We start from the raw sequence: 24,166 nt of genomic DNA on the forward strand, positions 1-24,166 counted from the left end.
ATATATATATATATATATATATATATATATATATATATATATATATATATATATATATATATATTATATAATGGAGTGGAAAGATGGAGTGAAAAAGATTTTGTGTGATCGGGGCCTGAACATGCAGGAGGGTGAAAGGAGGGCAAGGAATAGAGTGAATTGGATCGATGTGGTGTACCGGGGTTGACGTGCTGTCAGTGGATTGAATAAGGGCATGTGAAGCGTCTGGGGTAAACCATGGAAAGCTGTGTAATTATGTATATTTGCGTATGTGGACGTATGTATATACATGTGTATGGGGGTGGTTTGGGCCATTTCTTTCGTCTGTTTCCTTGCGCTACCTCGCAAACGCGGGAGACAGCGACAAATATATATATATATATATATATATATATATATATATATATATATATATATATATATATATATATATATATCATGGAGCTTTGCCGCCGGTGAACACGTAAAAACAGCCTCCTTTATAATTACAATTAAGAAATGAATATAGGATAATAAAACAGGAGAGAAACTCTTCATTGACTAATAAGGAGAGCACTAACTTCTAAGGAGCAGCTAATCATGTGAAGGGATTTTGATGGAACTGATACATGAACTGAATGATAAGTTCCAAAGTACTCACCCAGCGGGGAAGCTATAGCTCTAACACCAGACAGAAGCGGGAAGGTGCCCCACAAATAAAAGAAAAAAAAAAAAATATATATATATATATATATATATATTTATAATACCAAGGGAGTGGTAGAGACCAAACTTCGTACCTCCCTATGTGGAGATCCGGTAAAGGCCCTTAAATACAGACCAATCTTCCTCAGAAGTGAGGTCTGTACAGGACAGGAAAGGAGATAAAGCAATGGGATGCAATATATGCTCATCCCAGCCCTTCTCAACAAGAGAAAATGTAAAAATTTAATAAAGATCTAAGAAAAGGCAAGTCTTTGCTGTAGATGGCACACAGTCGTCAGCCAAGGTTGAAATGAACACAAGTAAGGGACCTTATTCTTTTGGTGATGCTTATTTTCCCATATAAGCTGTATACACATAAAAGTGTAACCCATATAAGTTGTATACACAAAAAGTGTAACTACCTGTATGTAATTAACAATTTGCACTAAATAGGAGGGTGGGGGGGGGGGGGGATTACACTTGCAAGGCCCTGTCTCTTGAACATTCTCTACCATCACACAGCTTCTTAAAGTTAAGTATGGTCTCTACATCAAAAGACAAATGGAAAGTTTTCATCATCTTTGTCCATCTAAATCAATTTCGATAGTTAATGGTAATAAAAAAAATGCAAGAGTACCGAGGTATCGCAATATCAACAAATACAAGTCATGTTTGGCTTCAAAACAGTGTTTACAAATATGATAAAAAAAAACTCATACCTAGTACAACTGATTATATTGTCACTAACATAAATACTATGAGCATTCTGACAATTTCCAAATACTGACCTGATAAATCAATGTTAAAAGGAAAACTACAAAAAGATGAGGCTATACCACAGCCAGCAGGTCCACTCAATACATTTCATTACAAGTAAAAGTTTCTGATTAATCATGCATATTGGATACTGAAGGACTAGTGAATATGGTTAAATGTACCTTCAAAGGCTATTTTTCCCAAATACACACAAGAAGCTTCCTAGACCTTGCCTTTCGAACATAAGTGAAATTTCCATAACTTTAAACACTGGCCTAAACAAAATGCTTAAGAAGCTGGCATGGTGGGCTTGAGTGGCGTATCTACTTCTTTTGGCCGATTCAGAAGATAAGGCAGAATTTTCTATGTTATGTACATTCCTCAGCAGCAAACTGTTTGTGGAGGTTGGACTGTTGTGTTTTATGATGACTGTTCTGCTACTCGTACTTACCAAGTGAGACTTGGACAAAGGTTGAGAGCCATCAGTATCCTCAGTTTGCTGCTATGCTCAACAATACATGAATGTTGAATTTAATCCTATCCATAACTTCCACCTATGACTATGTTATGGTGACTGATATACCATAACAAACTATACTGAGAGCAAAAATTCACAAACTCTGATATCATTAAACCTAAAGATGAAGAGATTTAACAAAACTAACCTAAAATATCTAACACATATTCCCTAGAGAATTCATCAATCATAAAAGTATGACACTGAAAAATAAATATCCTTGTATTTACACCAATTGTAAAATCAACAAACACACAATTAAGTATCATACATAGTCACTCATATGAGCAAAATTCCAAGGTAGTATAGGTAGCATAAAACAGATGTACACCCCAAAGAATTCAGATTTATTGGAAGGAATCTGAAGATATGTGTAAAATCTCATATTCAATGACGTAAAAGTACATTTATTGTTCTGCAAATTGCTGCACTAAAGACAAAAGATATGCACTGCCTTGGCCATGAGGATGAAAAAAATTCAAAATGAATGCTGCAGAAGTATGAATGTTCTATTCCTAACCTAGATAATGAAGGCAAACTTAGGTGTCATATGCTCATCATGGTGTTACCTATATTCTACATATTCTATACATAAAGATATGTAAGTACACTAACAGCAGTGTGTGAGATACAAAAATTTAACATTATTTGTCCATTAAAACCTTGATGAAATATACACGGCTTGCAATAAATATAAAAAACATCATATAAAATGTCAGCCACAACTGCACACACACAGCAGCATGTTTTTAAACATCTTAAAGCTTGTCCAAAATGGCTCATGCAACTTTCTTTTTTAGGATGGTAATAATCTAATTCAATCATATAATAACATATCTTGCTTACCCTTAACTACCTTTACTTTATAATTTCTATGGAATATATCTGATGTCCTTTGGTAAATCAATATGAATTTCTCTACCAATATGTCTTTTATAAATACTATATGTAACAAAGATGTAATAACCTACCAAAAATATGATTCCAAGTTCATCATCCAATACCATTGTGCAATTTCAAATTGGTATTGTACATTTGCTATCCAATTCATTTTATCATATTCAATAAGATATCTGAGTTATGAAAATCAATATTGCAGCTTCGTCATTCAGTTAATGCAGCTTGCACTTTCATTATAATAAACACTGGAAGACCTAGTGCTTTTGGAAGGGAATTTCAAACAATTGCTATCACATCAGCCTTCCCTCATTCTACAGTGAAATTTTATCTTTTTACAGTATCTGTCTGTATCTCTGATGCCCATTCCCTCTAAGAACTCCCTCAAGAGGGTGGCCACAGCAAAAGAATCACCATAACTGGAGAACTCCATTGCTGCTTCTTAGCCTTTAGCACCTCATCCTTTACAGACCACTGGCAATTTTCTATACTATAATCAAACAGAAGACCTATTTCTTATTATGAGATAATTCTGTGTCCAATAATATTCATACATTTAACTTTAAAACAGTTCTTTTTAAAGCATTTCCTCTTAATAATCTTAGAAGATAACCATATTTGAAATCTAACAAAAAGTATGTAAACACAAGCTTCAAAATGTGTTAAAAAAAGATTCAAATTTGAAATCGTCAAAATATGTATTCAAGTATACACTCCTCTTGGAAATAAGGGAGTATATGTAGTAACCAGCCATATAGAATCCATAGCATGGTCAATACCTAGAGAATTTTAATAGTGCTAATTACAACAATGATGAACTTACGTATGGTCCAACAGCAAAAAATGTCTAATTTGGTGAAATCTGAATTCTTGAGGATTTACATCATATCTGTCGAAGGATCAGCAACCTTGGAAATTATTTAAGTTTTCTTAGGTCATGAAAGGCTCATAGCAAAAATCTAATATGCACTACGAGCAATATATCAGGCACTAATAATAAGTTTTATATTGGTAAGATTCATAGTTAAGTTATGATGAACTGGTCTCATGTCTTTGAAAAAAATGTTAATCTGAAACTGGCCTAAGAAAATTCTTACATCTTACCAAGCCTACAATTTGCAGAACTCTTCTAATATTTATATATATAGCTGACATCTGATGACTATATTGTTTTCCACTGTGTGGAGAGAAAATATTTGCAATCATCATGAACCCACCCGCAAATAGTTTTAAGAGCTCTTAGAACTCATAAATTACTTCATAAATCAATATGAAATTTGATACACAAATAACATAACTGTCACATGCAATAATACTTTCAAATATACATAATGGAGATCAACTTGAAAATAAATTAACAAAATGTAAATATGTTATAAATATCTACTAATAAGTCTTCCTCACTGAGAGTGAATGAATACTGTATATATGGTGAAATGGAAACCTACATATTAATGCCATTACGTAATGCTCAAATATATATTTCATATATATATATATATATATATATATATATATATATATATATATATATATATATATATATATATATATCCCTGGGGACTGGGGAGAAAGAATACTTCCCACGTATGCTCTGCATGTCATAGAAGGCGACTAAAAGGGGAGGGAGCGGGGGTTAGAAATCCTCCCCTCCCATAATTTTTTACTATTCCAAAAAAAAAGGAACAGAAAGGGGGGCCAGGTGAGGATATTCCTACTAAGGCTCAGTCCTCTGTTCTTAATGCTACCTCACTAATGCGGGAAATGGCAAATATGTATGAAAAGAAAAAAAAAAAATATATATATATATATATATATATATATATATATATATATATATATATATATATATATATATATATATATATGAATTCTAATATTTTCTAATGCTAACTGTATGCACAAGTATAGAAAACTGGTGGAAATTACATTAAAAGAAAAAATAATGCAATTAACTGCATGTCATCTAGTCTTCTCAGAACTAAAATCTATATCACTAAGGTACCTAATTCTAGCTCCACAAAAATCCGTCAGTAACTGATGCCTTTGCTTAAAGAAATGAATGAGGGGAAAATTAAAATCCATCAGTTCCCTCTGCATAATTCCTCTATAATGCCATTCCCACTTGTACAAGTAATCAATGGCATAGCTATGAAACACCATATGAAATCTACAACATCTTGTGCATAGAATAAATTGTCTGAGGTAATGAACAATGTCATTAATGCAATAGAGGAAATATGGTATAAATTTGAGAATTTTCAGCATGGTGAAAGGTGTGACAAATTGTTAAAACCAAAAAAGGGTGCCTGTAAGTACTGGCACATTCACAATTTTTTTGTGATATGTATGAATGGATTACAGTATTTCTAACTCTGCAAACTATATCACTGGTAAACAAATATATATTGGATATGCAATGTTCTGATGAACTTCTTACTGTAAATTTCATATTTGTGAGAATTGTAACTGTTCACAAAGTCTTCAAATATTAAACATAAAACACAAACTAAGAGATTTAAAGGTAAAGTCCACAGCTAATATAAATGAGGAGTTTTTGAATTTCACATTCCTTAACAATGTTATATTTCACAACTTAAACTCAAAACGCATAACATCCAGGATACAAAACTTACCCTATGTATATCCAATGGTAACATTACAAATGCAACCATTACAAAACTGCATAATCAGTACCAAAATAGTATAAACAAAGGCTATCTTCAAAATCGTAATTTTCATATCACATCTAATTGCAGGCTCCACAAAAATAAATCTCTACCATGTGCCCTTATAACAAAGTAGTTCTTATTTGCCTGTTACACTGGCATAAATGCTCTCACTACAGTCAAGGACGAATTAAGCAAAGACATAAAGACCATATGTCTACATTTAAAAAAAAAATGCTTGAATTATGACTAAAAGGTGACATTTTAAAGCTTTTTTCCCAAAGTACTGACATTTCTAATTAGGAGTGTACTGGTACTTTGGAGGAGGCAAAGTCTGTTTGAATTTTTGATGAACATTCTAAAATGCTCTTCTCATTGCTCAATTAGGACTGCCATTATGAAAGCCACTTTCTAGTCTTCATTTTAAGATAACAATTGTAAAATGACATAACTATATTTTATCACTCAGCTGACGGTGCAATCTATGTCTCCATCTTGTGGGAAACAATTAAGAGTAGAAGCAACAGCTCGAACCATGTAGGACATAGTGCCATAACTTCCTGATGGAGCACTGTCATAGAAATGTAAGCATATGTATGCCTGCACCACCACACGCAAGGCCACCCCCAACGCCTGGCTCACGTTTTTCACGAGCACAACATAAAGTTGCATCACCATCTTGTTGTTTCTGTGTATGGAGTAAGATAAATATATTATCAAAAATAATTCTTAATAAACTAATAATCTTTACACTATTCATGTTTATATATATATCCTACACCAACAATGTACAAACATCCCATGACAACTTAAAAGTGCCAATGCCTCGGAAACTGTGTGGTGCTTCAGTGATAAATTGATGAAAGACACATCATTGAAGACTAAGCTCCACAATTACTCATACAAGAAGCTGTCAAGGTGAATCAGTAGTCAGTGTTAACTGATCTAACACTTTAACTCCTCAAGTGAGATGTTTAAGTGATGCAAATTTACACATCATCTTTCCTGCCTCTATTTCAAGGCCATCCACAGAGCCTGGGTATTTACAAAGTTGGCAGTGTGTGATTATTTCTCCCCATGGTCAGTCATCTTCTAAGCATACCAATGATGGCACATTCTTATGAGTTTTCTAGGTAGGATATTGCGTGGCTAGAATTAGAGAAGTCAGCAGATGATGATCCTGAATTATATGATCATCTGTCCTCAGATTGTGTGGAGAATGATCTTATAAACACTGACTCTCCCATCATTGTAAGATGACCAAGATTTGGTAGAAGGTGTTTCTAGCACAAATGGAGGCAGGTGTGCCAGTGCCTGCCTGACCTTAACAACACTACATCAGACTGGTGCAACTGGTAATCTAACAAGCTTTTATAATTTCACTAAAGAATCATGAAAAAATTATCAATGAATCACACCGATTATAACATGAGAAGATTTACTATACAAAATAAAACATAACACTAATCAGTAATCAGTTTTTCAGCATAGGAAAAATAAACCATAAAATAAGCTTTGTGGCAATACTCAGGCCTTTCTCCTGCATTTTTTAAGTGCATTGTGTTGAAACATCCACAAAATTTCTACGCATTATCAGTGTGAAGGTGATACACGAAACAAATTTCTGAAGTGATTTTAGACACTTAGAAATGCAACAATGAACATCAACAATATAAACAAAATTGAATACAGATGCCTGAAGAGCAGCATATCTAGTGATTAATTTGTGTAAGACTGTATAAGTTCTATTTAGGGGTCTGAAAGTTACATAACCAGACTTTTGGTGGAAATCAGTAGTATATATCAGATGTACATGAATCTTAATGGACAACTGGAATAATCAGATATATGGAACTCAGATAAATGTTTTCATCTTTTAATTGATAACAGTCTGTACATATGATTTCAGAAGAAACAAAAGTATAGTTTGTTCAAATTCATTACATGAACACACCAAGAGTCTACAAACATAATACATATTTTGTTATCACGTACCTGATCAGTTAAGAAAATATTATTTGCCACATGGACAATGTCCTGAGCTGATACTATATCTCCAAGGTATTCTGTGTTATGATATTCTTGCACAAGTGATAAAACCATCAAAGCCTGAAAAGGGAAAATAGACATGGAATCAAAGTCAGTAACATAATTTTTTTTTCTTTAAGTTCTGCCATAATTATAAGTCCTCTATTTTGTAATTTGTGTTCTGTAATATTTCTACAGAGCATCACCAAGTTCAGTGAGAACCTAGAATCATAAGTAGCAATGTTACAAACACAGCGACTGAAAACCACAACAACAATATCTGCAAAATACTGATAGAAATTTGAAATACACAGTGGCTTAAAACCACAATATGTCTGTTGGATAACACAGACCTGTAGCCAGGACTTTCCAAGGGAGTAGTTGTGACTGTATTAAGGTGGACGTATTTTGTGCAATGACCTAGTCACTGCAGAAATGGGTGAGTGATGGAGGCAGTTTACTTGTTTACAGACAGTTGGATTTACTACAAAAAGCTCTTGCTGAAAATTTCAAAGATGTAAATATTCATCCAATACATGATGCTATGTGCTCTATCATTTATAACAGAAGTGGAATCTTCCTGTCATGTCGGGAAGAGTCACTCGACCCCCTTCACCTCCCCTTCTGTTACAGGCCAGTAAATGTGTGGTTATAAATTTTTTTTATCAGCAACAAAATATAAACAGTTACCAGTTATTATATGACTCCCTCATCAGGTCTACATCAGATTTCAACTCTATTTTCCTAGCAGCTATTATACAAAGCAACAAGAAACTGTGACAGCTTTCATATACTTAATACTGCTGACCTCGACAACTAGTTGTCTGTATTCTGGTTGAGGAATGGTGTTTAGAACAGTTTCCACTTCAAGTGCAAACTTCAGTTCTCCTGCAGTCATCTGTAAGAACAAAAGTGTCTAAGAACTGACAATGCAATAGTTACATATCAGTCAAGACTTAAAAAAAAAAAAAAAAAGAAGAAAAAAAAAAAAAAGGCTATGTAATTATTCCATAAACTAGCAATCAAATATACAAAGCCTTAATGCCAAGTTTTCGTAACATGTACATAAAAAAGCAAAGTAACCAGCCTGTTCTAAGAACACCACATTAGGAGAATTTTACAAAAGGGTAAAGATTATACTGCCCTACAACTAAATTTTCTTTAATACATAATTAAGGGAATCTTCATAGGTATCTAAAATATCCCACATATCAAATCCAAATCTGAGAGTGCATCACTGACTTGGTCTCTTAATGAAATATATAGGTTAGATATAGAAGGCCCAACGGCAAAAAAAAAGTACTCCTAAAATTAGGGAACTGACCAACAGGAAAGAATGGCAGAAGAGAGAGTCAAGATTATTACAACTTTCAAATTTTGAATTAACATGACAAAACATCAATATAACCAAATGAATTCTAAACAGTTCTTCAATATAAGGCGCTGATCAACTATACAACAAGAAACGAAACAAGACTGGAATAAGACAAGAGGAAATATTTCTTCAGTAACCGAGTGGAAGACTTTCAAAACAAGCTCACTAAAGAGACAGTAAACCCAAAAGGTAATTACAGGTTCAACGGATGGCAGACAGAAATGAGAGGTTAAAAGCCCTATGATTGTAAAGCTTTCTCCACATGACACACAGATGACCACAAACAGGTAATCACATTTATGATGCCTGTCATGTTCCTTGAAAATCATAGCAGAAGGGTTGTAGATAAGGCATACCATACTCAGATTTGGTTAAAAATTGCCTTCAAGTACAAGAACAAAGGAAAGCTCAAGATATTTAAACATTACGTATAATTGGCCACAGGTAGAGCACACATCGCCAGCATGGTCTTCCTAGACGAAGAAACACAAAGACCTCCTAGTGCAATACTAGTGGAAATGTGGCATGAGCTTTATTTTTATTTATTTATTTTGCTTTGTTGCTGTCTCCTGCGTTAGCAAAGTAGCGCAAGGAAACAGACGAAAGAATGGCCCAACCCACCCACATACACATGTATATACATACACGTCCACACACGCAAATATACATACCTATACATCTCAACGTATCCATATATATACACACACAGACATATACATATATACACATGTACATAATTCATACTGTCTGCCTTTATTCATTCCCATCGCCACCTCGCCACACATGAAATAACGACCCCCTCCCCCTTATGTGTGCGAGGTAGCGCTAGGAAAGACAACAAAGGCCACATTCGTTCACACTCAGTCTCTAGCAGTCATGTAATAATGAACCGAAACCGTGGCTCCCTTTCCACATCCAGGCCCCGCATAACTTTCCATGGTTTACCCCAGACGCTTCACATGCCCTGGTTCAATCATTGACAGCAAGTCGACCCCGGTATACAACAACGTTCCAATTCACTCTATTCCTTGCACGCCTTTCACCCTTCTGCATGTTCAGGCCCCGATCACTCAAAAGCTTTTTCACTCCATCTTTCCACCTCCAATTTGGTCTCCCACTTCTCCTCATTCCCTCCACCTCTGACACATATATCCTCTTTGTCAATCTTTCCTCACTCATTCTCTCCATGCGACCAAACCATTTCAAAACACCCTCTTCTACTCTCTCAACCACACTCTTTTTATTACCACACATCTCTCTTACCCTATTATTACTTACTCGATCAAACCACCGTCACACCACATATGGCATGAGCTAAATGTAAAATTATCAAAGCTGAAAATATTGATAAATTTATAGGTTATCCAAGCTGAAAATATTGCTAAATTTAACAATTATCCAAGCAAAAATATTGCTAAATTTAAAAGTTATCAAAGCTGAAAATATTGATAAATGTAAAAGTTATCAAAGCTGAAAATATTGATAAATCAATAAGTCTTTTCAATGGAAATATGAGGCTGTGATGTAGCTCACTAAGTGAATGTAAGTATGAACACATAATTACCTTGATTTCCACCAAAGGAGAGGATATATGTTCAATACACTTCCAGCAACTGACATGGAGTGAACCAAGGATAGTTTGTTCTCCAGGTAAGAGAAAACTTACACTACATGAGATGGAATAACTGAGAGCACATTAGAAACTGTGAAATGAATAGAAGATATGAGAATGATTTAAAGGTGAGTTTTATTCAAATTACACTGTTCTGGCACTGGAAAATCTTGCAGATTAACCAATTAGTCACAAACAACTGAGACTGACTTTTTAACTAGCACATATGGGGCATGGAGCATGAACAGAATCAGGGATTTGGAAATTCAAAGATATGATAGAAGAGAAGTGGACTTCAAAATAAAAGATAAGGTGCTAAGGTAGAGTGGATACATGCAAAAAAAAAAACCTACATAAATACTCATATGATAAGTGTAAATCCCATCCATCATACAGAAGAAAGCTACAGAGTGAAAGAAGGAAAGTGAGGGAGAATATGGATGAACGTGAGTGTACTGCAAGATGAATCTGCAAAAATGGGCAGAGATCAGATATAGTTCTTCACCAATCTTAAAAATTAATAACTTATGGATAACCATTTCACTGAAAGTTGGTTGGCTATTCAAAGCAACACAATATTAACATACTAATTGTCCCTAACTTTGATTTGACATAAAAAGCAAACATGTTTAGCACATATAAGTAGTCTATGATTATCTAAATAACTTGACTCTTGATGGTTGGTCTTCCCTAATAATCCCCTAAAATTTTTGCTATATTAAATGAAAGTTTGTGTTCTTGCTTTCATTTGGCAGAAATATACCATAAACATGTGAAGCCCTTACCTCTTGAGTGAGACTCTGTGGAATCACTTTACCCTCTATGTTGACTCCTCGGCACTGAAACACAAAATTCTTATCAACATACTTCAAACATAGTTTTTTAAAAGATATATGAACAAGCATTCAACATTCTAAAAAATGCAGTGTAAAGTCTGGGGGTTATATGATTAACTGGTGTACTATAATATGACTAAAGTAGTCTTCTTTGCCCAATTTCAATTTAAAGTTTCTTAAAATACACCCTCACAGACTCTCGTCACCGAGGTGTACAAATGTACCTTTAACCTTCACGTTCCTGCCCTAAGATCCCCTTTCATGGGGCTCCCACAGCTCTAGGGTAGCAGACCATGTCCACCTGGTGGGGCCATAGGTCAAGAAGTGTAGTGAGTGTTCTGTGTGTCTCTGTGGGGTGTACACAGAGCAATTGAGAAGTGTTCATTACCTTCACTGTGAAAGTTGCATCTTGTGATATGGTGACTGTCTGTGGCACTGGAGATATCAATGGTGTCCAGAACATAAACAAGAAAAAACTCCTACATGCCTGAGGAGCGTACATTCAGACAGGTCTATGTCTATTGGAGTGGTGTTTCAGACTGGACTGGGAAGGAAGATGTTTGTGTTTGTCAGGTCATTTTGGGGTGTCTCTGGTTAGTGTTGTTTGTTGGAAGAGGAGAGGGACTGTAAGTATGGGATGCTCAAGTGTGAAGATGGGGTAAGAAAGTAAAAGAACTAACTAAAACTGAGGCTACACTTGCTACATACAGCCACTTGAATAAACTATTTTTCTATGATTAAATATCATTTCTTGTAAATCATACATAAGTATCAGCCTTATGTCTATGTTCATATACAATATTCATTGCATAAATCAGAATAAGAGAAATAATCCGCCCATCTTGTATAAATGAATTCCATGTCTGAAGTCATCTGGGCGACGACACAGTAAATGCCTGCTAAGAAATGACATTAACTGCTAGTACACTTTGTCAACAGGAGAAAGATTTGTTTATCATCTTTCTAGTAAATGTTGGTATTGTTTATGGTTTTGGGTGACAGTCAAGCTATCATACCTGAATTATGCAAAAGAATTTCCCATTTTATGTACTTTCCCAGTCCTAGATAAGGGTTGAAAGCATTAGTGCTCTTGGCACAGTTTCAGGCTCGTATATCCTCTTTCTTACTGCATTTCTAAACTCAAATAAATGTAATTCCTTAGTTGATAAGCAGCAGATAAAACATGAAATTTTTTTTTCTTTTTCATACTTTCATAACTGATCACTGTTTCCTACTTTAGCGAAGCAAAGTCAGGAACAGAAAAAAGGCACATCTGCTATCATTCACTCTCTAGCTGTCATGTGAAATGCACCAAAACCACAGCATAAAAGTCGATGTGTTACATATCATGTAAAGGGAACTTCATTATTCATATGGGTCAAATCTAAAAAAATGATCAGTTCAAACCTTTTCTAGAATCTTCCAGATCTGAGGATAAAAGTTGCGTGGAACACGATTAAGAGCTCCATCCAACCTGCGACGCCTCAGCCACTGTCCATGTCGGTCAGTTTCCATATCATCTCCCTTCCCCTCTGCAGATGTTGCACCCAAAAAACTACCTATTGTGCTTTTCTAGAAGTAAAGAAAAACATTAATCAGCAACTATGACAAAATCATTTTACAAACAGCTATCAGATGAAAGAAATTTATTTGAAAAATCTGTGAGAATATCAATTGTCCTACGGTCATCAAGAGTCAGACAATATATCTTAATCACCCTTTACAAGTTAATGAAATGATGAGGACTTTGTAATGATATAGTGATCATTATCAGAGCTGTAGTGTCCAGCAAACAGGCACTGATCCATAACTTACCTGAAACCTCAACTCCTTTACTCTGGCATCTCCTTTGAGTAAAATTCTGCTATACCCCTTCTGATGACACAGCAACAAATGAAAATTTCAAAAACTTCCCATCCAGAAATATATACAAGGTTGATGATATAAAGCAATTATCAAGGGGCTTGACAGCACTCAAACTTACATTCAACAAGTTAAGAGAAAGCTATGAAAACGAAACAAGCAAGGTACATCAATGCCACACCACCTAACCTTCTCTTCTCAAACTTCATATATGTGCATTATGAGTTTGTCAGTTTTTCATCAATTGTATGTGGAACATCACAGGAGATATTCTGTATCACACTAATAAGGGAAAATTGAGAGAGAATCTTACAGATCCATGACAAGACAAAGTCAGCTTGGGTTCTAATGTCAGAGATTCTCAGAGATATGTGACTAAATGATCTCTACGTTTCCAATAAAAATACTGCATTGAACCTTGTAAGAGTGTTATGGTTCTATAATAAGTATCATTTCATTTAAAAATGAGAAATTGAATATTTGTGCATTAACGTGAATGGTCACAGTAGGTATCATGTTTCATGCATCAATTTCAATGTTATGTTGCTGCAAAGAGGGTAGTGGCTGAGATGGCACTGCAAAATAACTCCTTTCTCTGTCAGTCATCCTCCAGCCATACAAAAACCGCATGTTTTCAGGATCTTTTTTAAGAGGGAAACTAAGCAAATTCTAGCTAGATTTAAAGGACAAGAAAGAATATGATCCTCTGTCATCAGACGATCTTAGATCACATGGAGTGATGTTATGGATTGTGACTTCTAGCACAGAAAGTTAGTCAAGATAAGGCACCAGAAGTTCTTCTAGCATATGTGAGGACAGTGTGCATTTACCCACCTGACCTCCATAATAGTGCATTCAATAGGAACAGCTGCTAACTGTACAAACTTTTATAGTTTTGCTGTTATGAAAAATTACCACTAATAAAAAGAAAATGTTATTACATAAGATAAAACATAAAAATCATAACAACAATGAATCAATTGTTCAATGGAGGAAGAACAAACAATAAACATGCACAATGGCAATTTGTTTGACATTCAGAGAGTACACCCACATTTCTCAGAGCAGTGTGCTGAAACATTTACAAAATTTCTACACATTATTACTGTAAAAGTAGTGGATGAAATATACTTCTGAAGTGATTTTTTTTCACTGATTTTTCAATGTCTTTGAACAAGAAAATAGTGAATTTTGAGGGTAGGAAAGGAAAACTTAGTGAGAAGTTTAAGGAATAATGACATGAAGCATCATTCCAAACATATGGTTGACAATATTTCCTCAACCTTTCATACATAAATCAACATCATGCTTGATATATATAGTTTATCTTTCACTTCCTTGTTTAAAGATGCATCTGTTGTCTTGAAGAACACAATAAATAATCAATTATATAATGTAAATGTTACTTGAAAAATTCAACTGATTTTAAGATTGAAAAGCAATTATAATGATCAACAGAAGCCCAACATGAATTCTCATATCAATCTCTGTTCACAGAATACTGTTAATGTTCTGCTTGTATTCTACTAGCTGTGTATAGTTCTTTAGTCATATAGCCTCTTCCATAATTTGCTTGCTCTAACAGAGTAATATATATCAACACATACCATAAGGCATAAATGCTTCACTTGGGCTCCATACCCTTCTCTGTTGACTTAATTTGACTGACTATAAGTAAGACAAATTTCGTTTCAGTAGTCCTAATTGTAATCAATAATTACATTTACTCTACATGATGTCAGAATAAAGTTTCCAAACTGAATAATACAATCCCAAAAGGAAATAAAAATTCAAATAAGTAATCAACTCGACCCATTTTCAGAAGGCTTTTCTGACATGCATCATTTGTTCCCACTTGGATAATCTAACCAAAGAAGTTTCAACCTTATTCCTGCCAGGTGACTCAGCTTCTTAAACAGATTCTCATGTGGCAGAGTATCAAATGCTTTCTGGCCATCCAGGTACAAACAATCCATCCACCTTCCCCTCGAGTCTAAACATAGCTCATTCTCTCATAGAAATATAAGAGGTTTGTTAAATATGACCTCCTTTCCCTAAAACCATGTTGTCTCCCACTTAGATAATTTCTGTAGTCATCAATTTGTTTTCTACTTACTTTTCCTAAAACCTTCCTGACTACAAATGTGAATGAGACCGGTCTATAGTTCAGTGTTAGTTCCTGGTCTCGGTGTATGTGTTTTACTAGAGTCCACCGGCCTATGGTTTAACCATGGTTAAGCGGTCACTTTTGTCGAGGCTGTATCATCATCAGTCAACAAGAAAGAGTACAGTTTCACTGAGTATCTTCTTGCTCCAAAGGACTTCTGACTGTATTGCAGCCTCCCAACTGCAGCAACCCCATAACAGGAGTCTTGGGTCATAAATAATAGTGATGATAACCATGATAATACAAAAGAATAAATGATACTGTGTGTGTGTGTGTGTGTGTGTGTGTGTGTGTGTGTGTGTGTGTGTGTGTGTGCACAAAAACATCCATAATCAACGAAATACAAGGAATGTAAGATAATGCTCACACTTTTTGCTACTGCCATGTGGAAATATGACATTATATCTATCCCAGTACCTGTGAGAAGTACTCCAAGATAATAATTTCTGCAAGCTGTAGACGATGTGTACTACAGTAATCAAATAAGCAAGTGAAGTGGAAAGTGTGCTATGAAAATCATTCCAGTGCTGTGCTGGGTTTGATATGATCATTATTCCATTGCAGGGGTAGCAGGATAAGATAATTATGGCATTACAATGGTATTCATGATATATCAGCACTGATGGAGGGCACCACATAACAATCTGCCTAGTAAAATGACTAAAGGATCAAGCAAAAAAACTGTTAATACTGCAAGCTTTACAACTCTTCCGAGATCTAAATGTGTTTTATATTTGTGTCTGTGTATATATGTATATTCATTATTCATTTACTACATTATACTTGATTGCTGTTTCCCGCTTCAGCGAGGTAATGCCAGGAAACAGACAAAGAATGGCCCATCCACTCATATATACATAAACAGCCATACACATACATATACATACATACACATACACAGATGTATACATATATATACACATGTACATATTCATACTTGCTTGCCTTCATCCATTCCCAGTGCTACCACACCCCACAGGAAACAGCATTGCACCCCTCTTATGATTACGCTACCCGTAACATCATTGAATGTCTTAATTGCTAAGAAGTTTAATTTGTCCCCAGGTAACTTTAAAGCACATTCTATTATCAAACAAATAATCATGAAAGATTTATCAAAAAACAAAAATATAAGAAAAATAATTGAACACACCAGGCCACGCACACACACACAAACACACACACAGAGTCCCCAGTCCCCCTTAACCACAAGCCACCCCCACACCTATCAGTGTGTAGTTGAAAATGGCAGAGGAGACAGAATTTTTGTGATGGTGTTGGGATTCAAAAACTTTATGAATTGTTTCCATGTGACAAGGCAGACTGTCTCCATGACAAATTACATGTTAAATAAAATCACCTGAGCTCCTAGTGAATTGCAATTTCACCTTCATATATATATAGACACACACACACACACACACACATATATATCTTTTTTCATACATATTCACTATTTCCCGCATCAGTGAGGTAGCGTTACGAACAGAGGACTGAGCCTATGAAGGAATATCCTCACTTGGCCCCCTTCTCAGTTCCTTCTTTGGGAAAAAGTAAAATGGGAGGGAAGGATTTCCAGCCCCTCACTCCCTCCCCTTTTAGTCGCCTTCTACAACACGCAGGGAATATGTGGGAAGTATTTTTTCTCCTCTATCCCCAGGGGGAAATGTATATACATGTGTATGTGGGTGGGTTGGGCCATTCTTTCGTCTGTTTCCTTACGCTACCTCACTAATGCAGGAGACAGCGACAAAGTATAATAAATATAAACAATAAATATATATATCTTTCTTTCTTTCAAACTATTCGCCATTTCCCGCATTAGCGAGGTAGCGTTAAGAACAGAGGCCTGGGCCTTTGAGGGAATACCCTCACCTGGCCCAATTCTCTGTTCCTTCTTTTGGAAAATTAAAAAAAAATGAGAGGGGAGGATTTCCAGCCCCCCGCTCCCTCCCCTTTTAGTCGCCTTCTACGACACGCAGGGAATACGTGGGAAGTATTCTTTCTCCCCTATCCCCAGCGATAATATATATATATATATATATATATATTTTTTTTTTTTTTATACTTTGTCGCTGTCTCCCGCGTTTGCGAGGTAGCGCAAGGAAACAGACGAAAGAAATGGCCCAACCCCCCCCATACACATGTATATACATACATCCACACACGCAAATATACATACCTACACAGCTTTCCATGGTTTACCCCAGACGCTTCACATGCCTTGATTCTATCCACTGACAGCACGTCAACCCCAGTATACCACATCGCTCCAATTCACTCTATTCCTTGCCCTCCTTTCACCCTCCTGCATGTTCAGGCCCCGATTACACAAAATCTTTTTCACTCCATCTTTCCACCTCCAATTTGGTCTCCCACTTCTCCTCGTTCCCTCCACCTCCGACACATATATCCTCTTGGTCAATCTTTCCCACTCATTCTCTCCATGTGACCAAACCATTTCAAAACACCCTCTTCTGCTCTCTCAACCACGCTCTTTTTATTTCCACACATCTCTCTCACCCTTGCGTTACTTACTCGATCAAACCACCTCACACCACACATTGTCCTCAAACATCTCATTTCCAGCACATCCATCCTCCTGCGCACAACTCTATCCATAGCCCACGCCTCGCAACCATACAACATTGTTGGAACCACTATTCCTTCAAACATACCCATCTTTGCTTTCCGAGATAATGTTCTCGACTTCCACACATTCTTCAAGGCTCCCAGAATTTTCGCCCCCTCCCCCACCCTATGATCCACTTCCGCTTCCATGGTTCCATCCGCTGCCAGATCCACTCCCAGACATCTAAAACACTTTACTTCCTCCAGTTTTTCTCCATTCAAACTTACCTCCCAATTGACTTGACCCTCAACCCTACTGTACCTAATAAACCTTGCTCTTATTCACATCTACTCTTAACTTTCTTCTTTCACACACTTTACCAAACTCAGTCACCAGCTTCTGCAGTTTCTCACATGAATCAGCCACCACCACTGTATCATCAGCGAACAACAACTGACTCACTTCCCGAGCTCTCTCATCCCCAACAGACTTCATACTAGCCCCTCTTTCCAAAACTCTTGCATTCACACAATATATATATATATATATATATATATATATATATATATATATATATATATATATATATATATATATATATATATATATATAAGATTGACCAAGAGGATATATGTGTCAGAGGTGGAGGGAACGAGGAGAAGTGGGAGACCAAATTGGAGGTGGAAAGATGGAGTGAAAAAGATTTTGAGTGATCGGGGCCTGAACATGCAGGAGGGTGAAAGGCGGGCAAGGAATAGAGTGAATTGGATCGATGTGGTATACCAGAGTCGACATGCTGTCAATAGATTGAATCAGGGCATGTGAAGCGTCTGGGGTAAACCATGGAAAGTTCTGTGGGGCCTGGTTGTGGAAAGGGAGCTGTGGTTTCGGGCATTATTGAATGACAGCTAGAAACTGAGTGTGAACGAATGGGGCCTTTGTTGTCTTTTCCTAGCGCTACCTCGCACACATGAGGGGGGAGGGGGATGTTATTCCATGTGTGGCGAGGTGGCAATGGGAATAAATAAAGGCAGACAGTGTGAATTGTGTGCATGTGTATATATCTATGTGTCTGTGTGTGTATATATATGTGTACATTGAGATGTATGGGTATGTATATTTGTGTGTGTGGACGTGTATGTATATACATGTGTACATGGGTGGGTTGGGCCATTTCTTTCGTCTGTTTCCTTGCGCTACCTCGCAAACGCCGGATATATATAAATATAATATACACAAACATGACAGCTAGTGGCTGAGTGTGAACGAATGTGGCCTTTTTGTCTGTTTTTCCTGGTGCTATCTTGCTGAAGCAGAGGGTAGCGATGCTGTTTCCTATGGGGCAGGGTAGCACCAGGAATGGATAAAGAAAAGTATGAATATGTACATATGTATATATGTATATATCTGTGTGTGTATGGACATCTAAGTATACATATATATGTATATGAGTGAATGGTCCATTCTTCATCTGTTTCCTGGTGCTACCTCGCCGGTGCAGGAAACAGCAATCAGATAAAATGAATAATAAATATATATTTTATATGAACTATCTACCAATGAAAGTTGTACTCTGATAAGAAAATAATCTGATTCAAAAACTTTTCTTTTTGTTTATACGAAATGCTTCGTTGAGATACATCAAAATGGCAAATATTTTTTGTGTCAGCTGAGCTTATGTTAGTGATAAAATGCAAACGCCAAGGAAACTTTTGTTAAAAGCCTATATAAATCATACCAAAAAAGCATGAAAAATCTGCAAAGTCTAAGTAATGCTCATTCATAAAGCAAATAAAATGAGAGGTGACGATCAAGGATCACGGATTAAATCAAGCTCTACACATAACTCACTGTATCTCACCTTCTCAGCATGCAACACTCCCTGTCAAAACAAAAGGGATGAGAAGAGTATTAGTCTTTCAGCTAAAGTAAGAGAATTTCCTTTGCGAGAAGATCTCTACTTGCTACAGTTAAGTCACCAACTACAAATCAACACATTAACTGCACTAAAAAGCTAAGTTATGCCTTTGCTCTCATTTATGTAAGTTCTTGTTATGTATTCTAAGAAAACCTCCTATATCACAATAACAAAAAATACTTTTGAATGACCACAAATTCAGAAAACAAATCATATACTTACATGAAATTCATCAAAACAAATTCATGAGCACTTGACATGACAAAACCAGTGTACTACACAAACAGTGTTCTACAATTTTCATGACTAAAAAGAAATTTTGGCATCATTTTTCAAACCACAAGCCAATAATTTTCTTTCATGCATGTTCATTATTTCCTACATAAGCAAGGTATTGTCATAAAAAAAATGTTAATATTCAAGCTAAAAGGTCTAGCATTTATGACACTGAGGTTCCTTTTCTACAGCACAGCAGTGCAGGCCATCTGCTGTGTCGATACATTATCTTCACAGATTTAAAATCAACACACTCTATTTTGGTGCAACAAAAATCTTTGATGCTTGTTTTAGATGAGGATGGCAAATTTGTGTAGCTGTCTAAAAGATCAGATGTATCCTCTGTCTTGTTCAAATGAAATGACTTCATACTTTTGATATATTATGACTTAACTGAACCCATATAGCTAAGAACATAAAAATAAAAGTCAGCATTTCTATGTTGATCTAACTGAATACTGTAAATGGAAGTAATTCACACACTATGAAAGAACTCATATCTTACCATACATGCCAGCCTAAACAAAATGGATAAAAACCTTTACCGAGTCCATTTCATAAAGAATCAAATGGCAACAGAATATTTCATGTCACAACACTTGAACAGCATGCAAAAATAATCAGTCCATGAAAAAAATATATAAAAAGCTGATATGAATAATGAATATATTTTAGAAACAGAAAATTAAGTAAAAGCTGATAAATTCTTATGCTGAGGTTGAACCATAAGCTCCACGCACATGTACACAAAAAGAAACTCAACTTTAAATACCTGTACCAAACCAACAGTCATTAACAGTTATCTTTCTGGGTCTTACCAAGTTTGTTGAGACACTCTGAATGACTGAGACTAAAATTTTGTATATTTCATTTTCTATGTAGCATGCATGCTCCCCTCAATGACTGTATAACTGCATTTCTTTAATAACGCACAAGAAAAAATAAAAAATATGAAGAGCATCAAAACAATCTCTTGAACATTAATATAAAATGTGTTTCATCACCATTTCCCAATCTGCTTCAAACAAAGGAAACAGTAAAAATGTAATGGAATAAGCCAATTTCCAATTTAAAATCAGCTAAATTCAAATCTTATATGAATCAAAGATTTATATGATGTATCTTTTTAAACATATTCGCCACTTTCCTGCATCAGCAAGTTCGTGTTTTATATATAAATAAATATCAAGAAAGTCACACATCTATTGTAACATTACACATACTCCACAAAACAAACACAAACTCTTAACTAATGAACAGCAACAGAGATAACACTTCATCAAGAATATAAACTCTGATGAGGACAGACCAATGAAGCTAAGTTCTCATAAGACAGTAAAAAATGTAAAACATTTAAAGTCACATTAAAAAAGTGAAGCAGCTTACCAACTCATCACATGTGTATCGGTCACACTTAATTATTCAATCTGGCAAATGTCTACAATCTCTTACAAACCATATGCAAGACAGACATGTTCACTCTTAACAAATGCATACAACATGCATAACTCAATTTCTGATGTGGTCACCAATAAAATCAAAATACTTCAATTTAATTCACTTCTATTGAGGAATGAGTTTTACATTTCTTACCTTGCTGAGCTTACTTGAGCGACTGCTGATGAAGAATGTCCCACTTCGTGCTGGGGAATAAATTTAAGACATTTTAGAATCTTATACAGCAGAAAATAACATTTCTGTAAAGCCAATAATAACAAAATAGGTGAGGTTTGAAGACTGAAAAACTGTTTCCCCAAAACTATGAGAGAGAATTCCTAAGATTCCTAGGAGTTAGAAAACTCTAAACCCCTGCCCTCTGGTGAGGGAAATGCCTCCCATCCCTCAACCACCTATTCAGGAACAGTAGCTACAAGTTTGGTCTCGGTCTTCCCTTCTACCAATCAGTAACCACCACTTGATGATAATGTCACTATCCTGCTGGGTGACATACCATACCAAATGCACTAGCTGCTTCATAATTCTTGCAACACAGATATCACTCCAACGGAACTTAAAGTCAGTGAAGAGAATAATTCTTTGAAACAGAGAAGAAGGCAGGGCAGGAGACAGCAACCAAGAAATCTGCACAAGAGATGCCATCCCCAGTCAGAACAGTATGTCAGTCTTCAAAACTTACCTTTCTTTCCAGGGGCAATTCATTCCACAAAGTCTGAGAGCATACTAAATGGAAAAGGTGAGTCAGAGCAAAACTACTCAACTCAACCAAGAGAAATATATGGCAAAAACACTTATTCTAAAGGTTATCCTGAAAGTGGCAAGTCAGATGTAATGCAAGGCAAGTCCTCGACGTCTCCAGTAAAGTACCTTTTAACCAAAGTGGTTGCAGAATATCACAAACCTCTTTCATTATTTCCTTCGGGTAAAAGTTCCTCAGAGAGGCCAAAGTGAAAGGTGATATCACAGGCTAAAACAGCTAAAACATACATGCCACACTGGACCAACAGAACAAGTTGATATCATAGACTAAAACATACATGCCACACTGGACCAAAGAAACAAGTCTCAATCCAAAATGAGATATTCTTTGCTTAAAGGGGTTTCAAACTTCCTGGATGACCAATAAGGAGTTCCCCTTGATAATTTCTCATGATCTTATTGAATTTTCTTATAGGTTAACTTGGTAAGAGACATAATGTTTCCTAGAAGTCTTCCAAGAAGCAATCAAAATAAAGTTATTTCAAAACCTGTTTCATTCTTTTCCAAAAATATAGGGTTAGAATGACCTTAAACAATTTTATGTCTGGAAATTATTAATGTTGACAATGAGGTTCTTACTTTTTTACACTGTTAGTATCGAAAATGAGGCTCTTATGTTTGTACAGTGACTGCAAAAAACCTTGTCCACCTCCCTGTTCATTTTCACACGTAATTATTAATAGTTTGTCATCTCTCCTTTGGTTTTTTATAACCACCGGCAGATATCTGGGCATGGAATTGGTAAGATTCCTGAAGTATTCTAAGCTCATGTTTTGGGTTCATACGGTCTTCATCTCTTTGATGAGGCAAAGGACTGATGAGGCATTGTAGGAAGTAGCTACCTGACCTGTGCATTTTGACTACCTAGAGTACCTGAGTACCTAGAAATCTCATGTGTATCCAAATTTTCTTGCTTTCAGGCAAGAATTTAAGCCTTATCCTCCTGAGAAAGGTAAAAGCCAATCATCTTGAAGCACAGGCAGAAGAAATAAAGCATCCAGAAACAAAATCCAAAAAATGAAGTACCAGTCTGGAGGTGTAAAGAAAGAACATGGTTCCCTCAAGACAACCCGAGGCACACACTAGAACTAGTCTCAGTGACCAGATGGATGATGATTTCAACCTGAGAGCATCATATGCTTGTGCCCACAATAAACCTCAGCTGTGTACTGCCTCTTGAAATATATTGGGGATGTTTTTTTTGCAGAAACCATACTTTTCACGTATCTCAATGACTGGTCTCCCAGCACTAGGGATATCAAAAAAAGTTTATGAGCAGATGTTGAGGCACTAAATTGCCAGACTATTCTTCTAATTGTAGCAAGTCTAAGACCTCTGACAACTCCACCCTAAGTTGTAATGGGGAGGCAGCAAGAGAAAGACTGCAATACCCATGTCTTCAGTCATTTTACTCCATTTATCCACCACTATTGTACTATAAATGTACTTCCTCGCATCTTTTTAAAAATGTTTCTTGCTTAATTTCACATTATGTCCTCTGTCCTATCTATATATGTTTCAAAGAACTGTTCACTGTTTGTTTCGTCAATGTTTAAAAACTTTAAGGTTGTGATCAGGTCACCTCATTTTCTCTCCAAAGGTGGGCAAATTGAAGGTTTCTAGCTTTTCCCTGTAAGTTGGCTCTCTTAATACTGGTGCCATATTAAATGCCCTCCTCTGGACTTCTCTATCAGTGCTGAACAAACCTGAGAAAACATTCTAGTTTTGGCCCTATGCCTTAAGATTATACTGCAGGCTATTTCTACGAAAGTTGAGCAA

At 35.9% G+C, this 24,166-nt stretch overlaps 1 protein-coding gene across 1 annotated transcript in view; it reads right to left on the minus strand.

The window, feature by feature from the left end:
• Positions 1 to 1,402: 1,402 nt before the first annotated feature.
• Positions 1,403 to 24,166, minus strand: part of LOC139761156 (probable phosphorylase b kinase regulatory subunit alpha) — a 110,259-nt gene continuing 87,495 nt past the window's right edge. The window contains 8 exon segments of the mRNA XM_071685119.1: positions 1,403 to 6,123; positions 6,125 to 6,211; positions 7,519 to 7,632; positions 8,360 to 8,449; positions 11,324 to 11,377; positions 12,782 to 12,946; positions 19,838 to 19,858; positions 21,764 to 21,813. Coding sequence (XP_071541220.1) covers positions 5,989 to 6,123; positions 6,125 to 6,211; positions 7,519 to 7,632; positions 8,360 to 8,449; positions 11,324 to 11,377; positions 12,782 to 12,946; positions 19,838 to 19,858; positions 21,764 to 21,813 — 716 coding nt within the window. The 3' untranslated portion in view covers positions 1,403 to 5,988.

Source organism: Panulirus ornatus, chromosome 39 (assembly GCF_036320965.1).
Source record: "Panulirus ornatus isolate Po-2019 chromosome 39, ASM3632096v1, whole genome shotgun sequence".
Classification (NCBI taxonomy): Eukaryota; Metazoa; Arthropoda; class Malacostraca; order Decapoda; family Palinuridae; genus Panulirus; species Panulirus ornatus.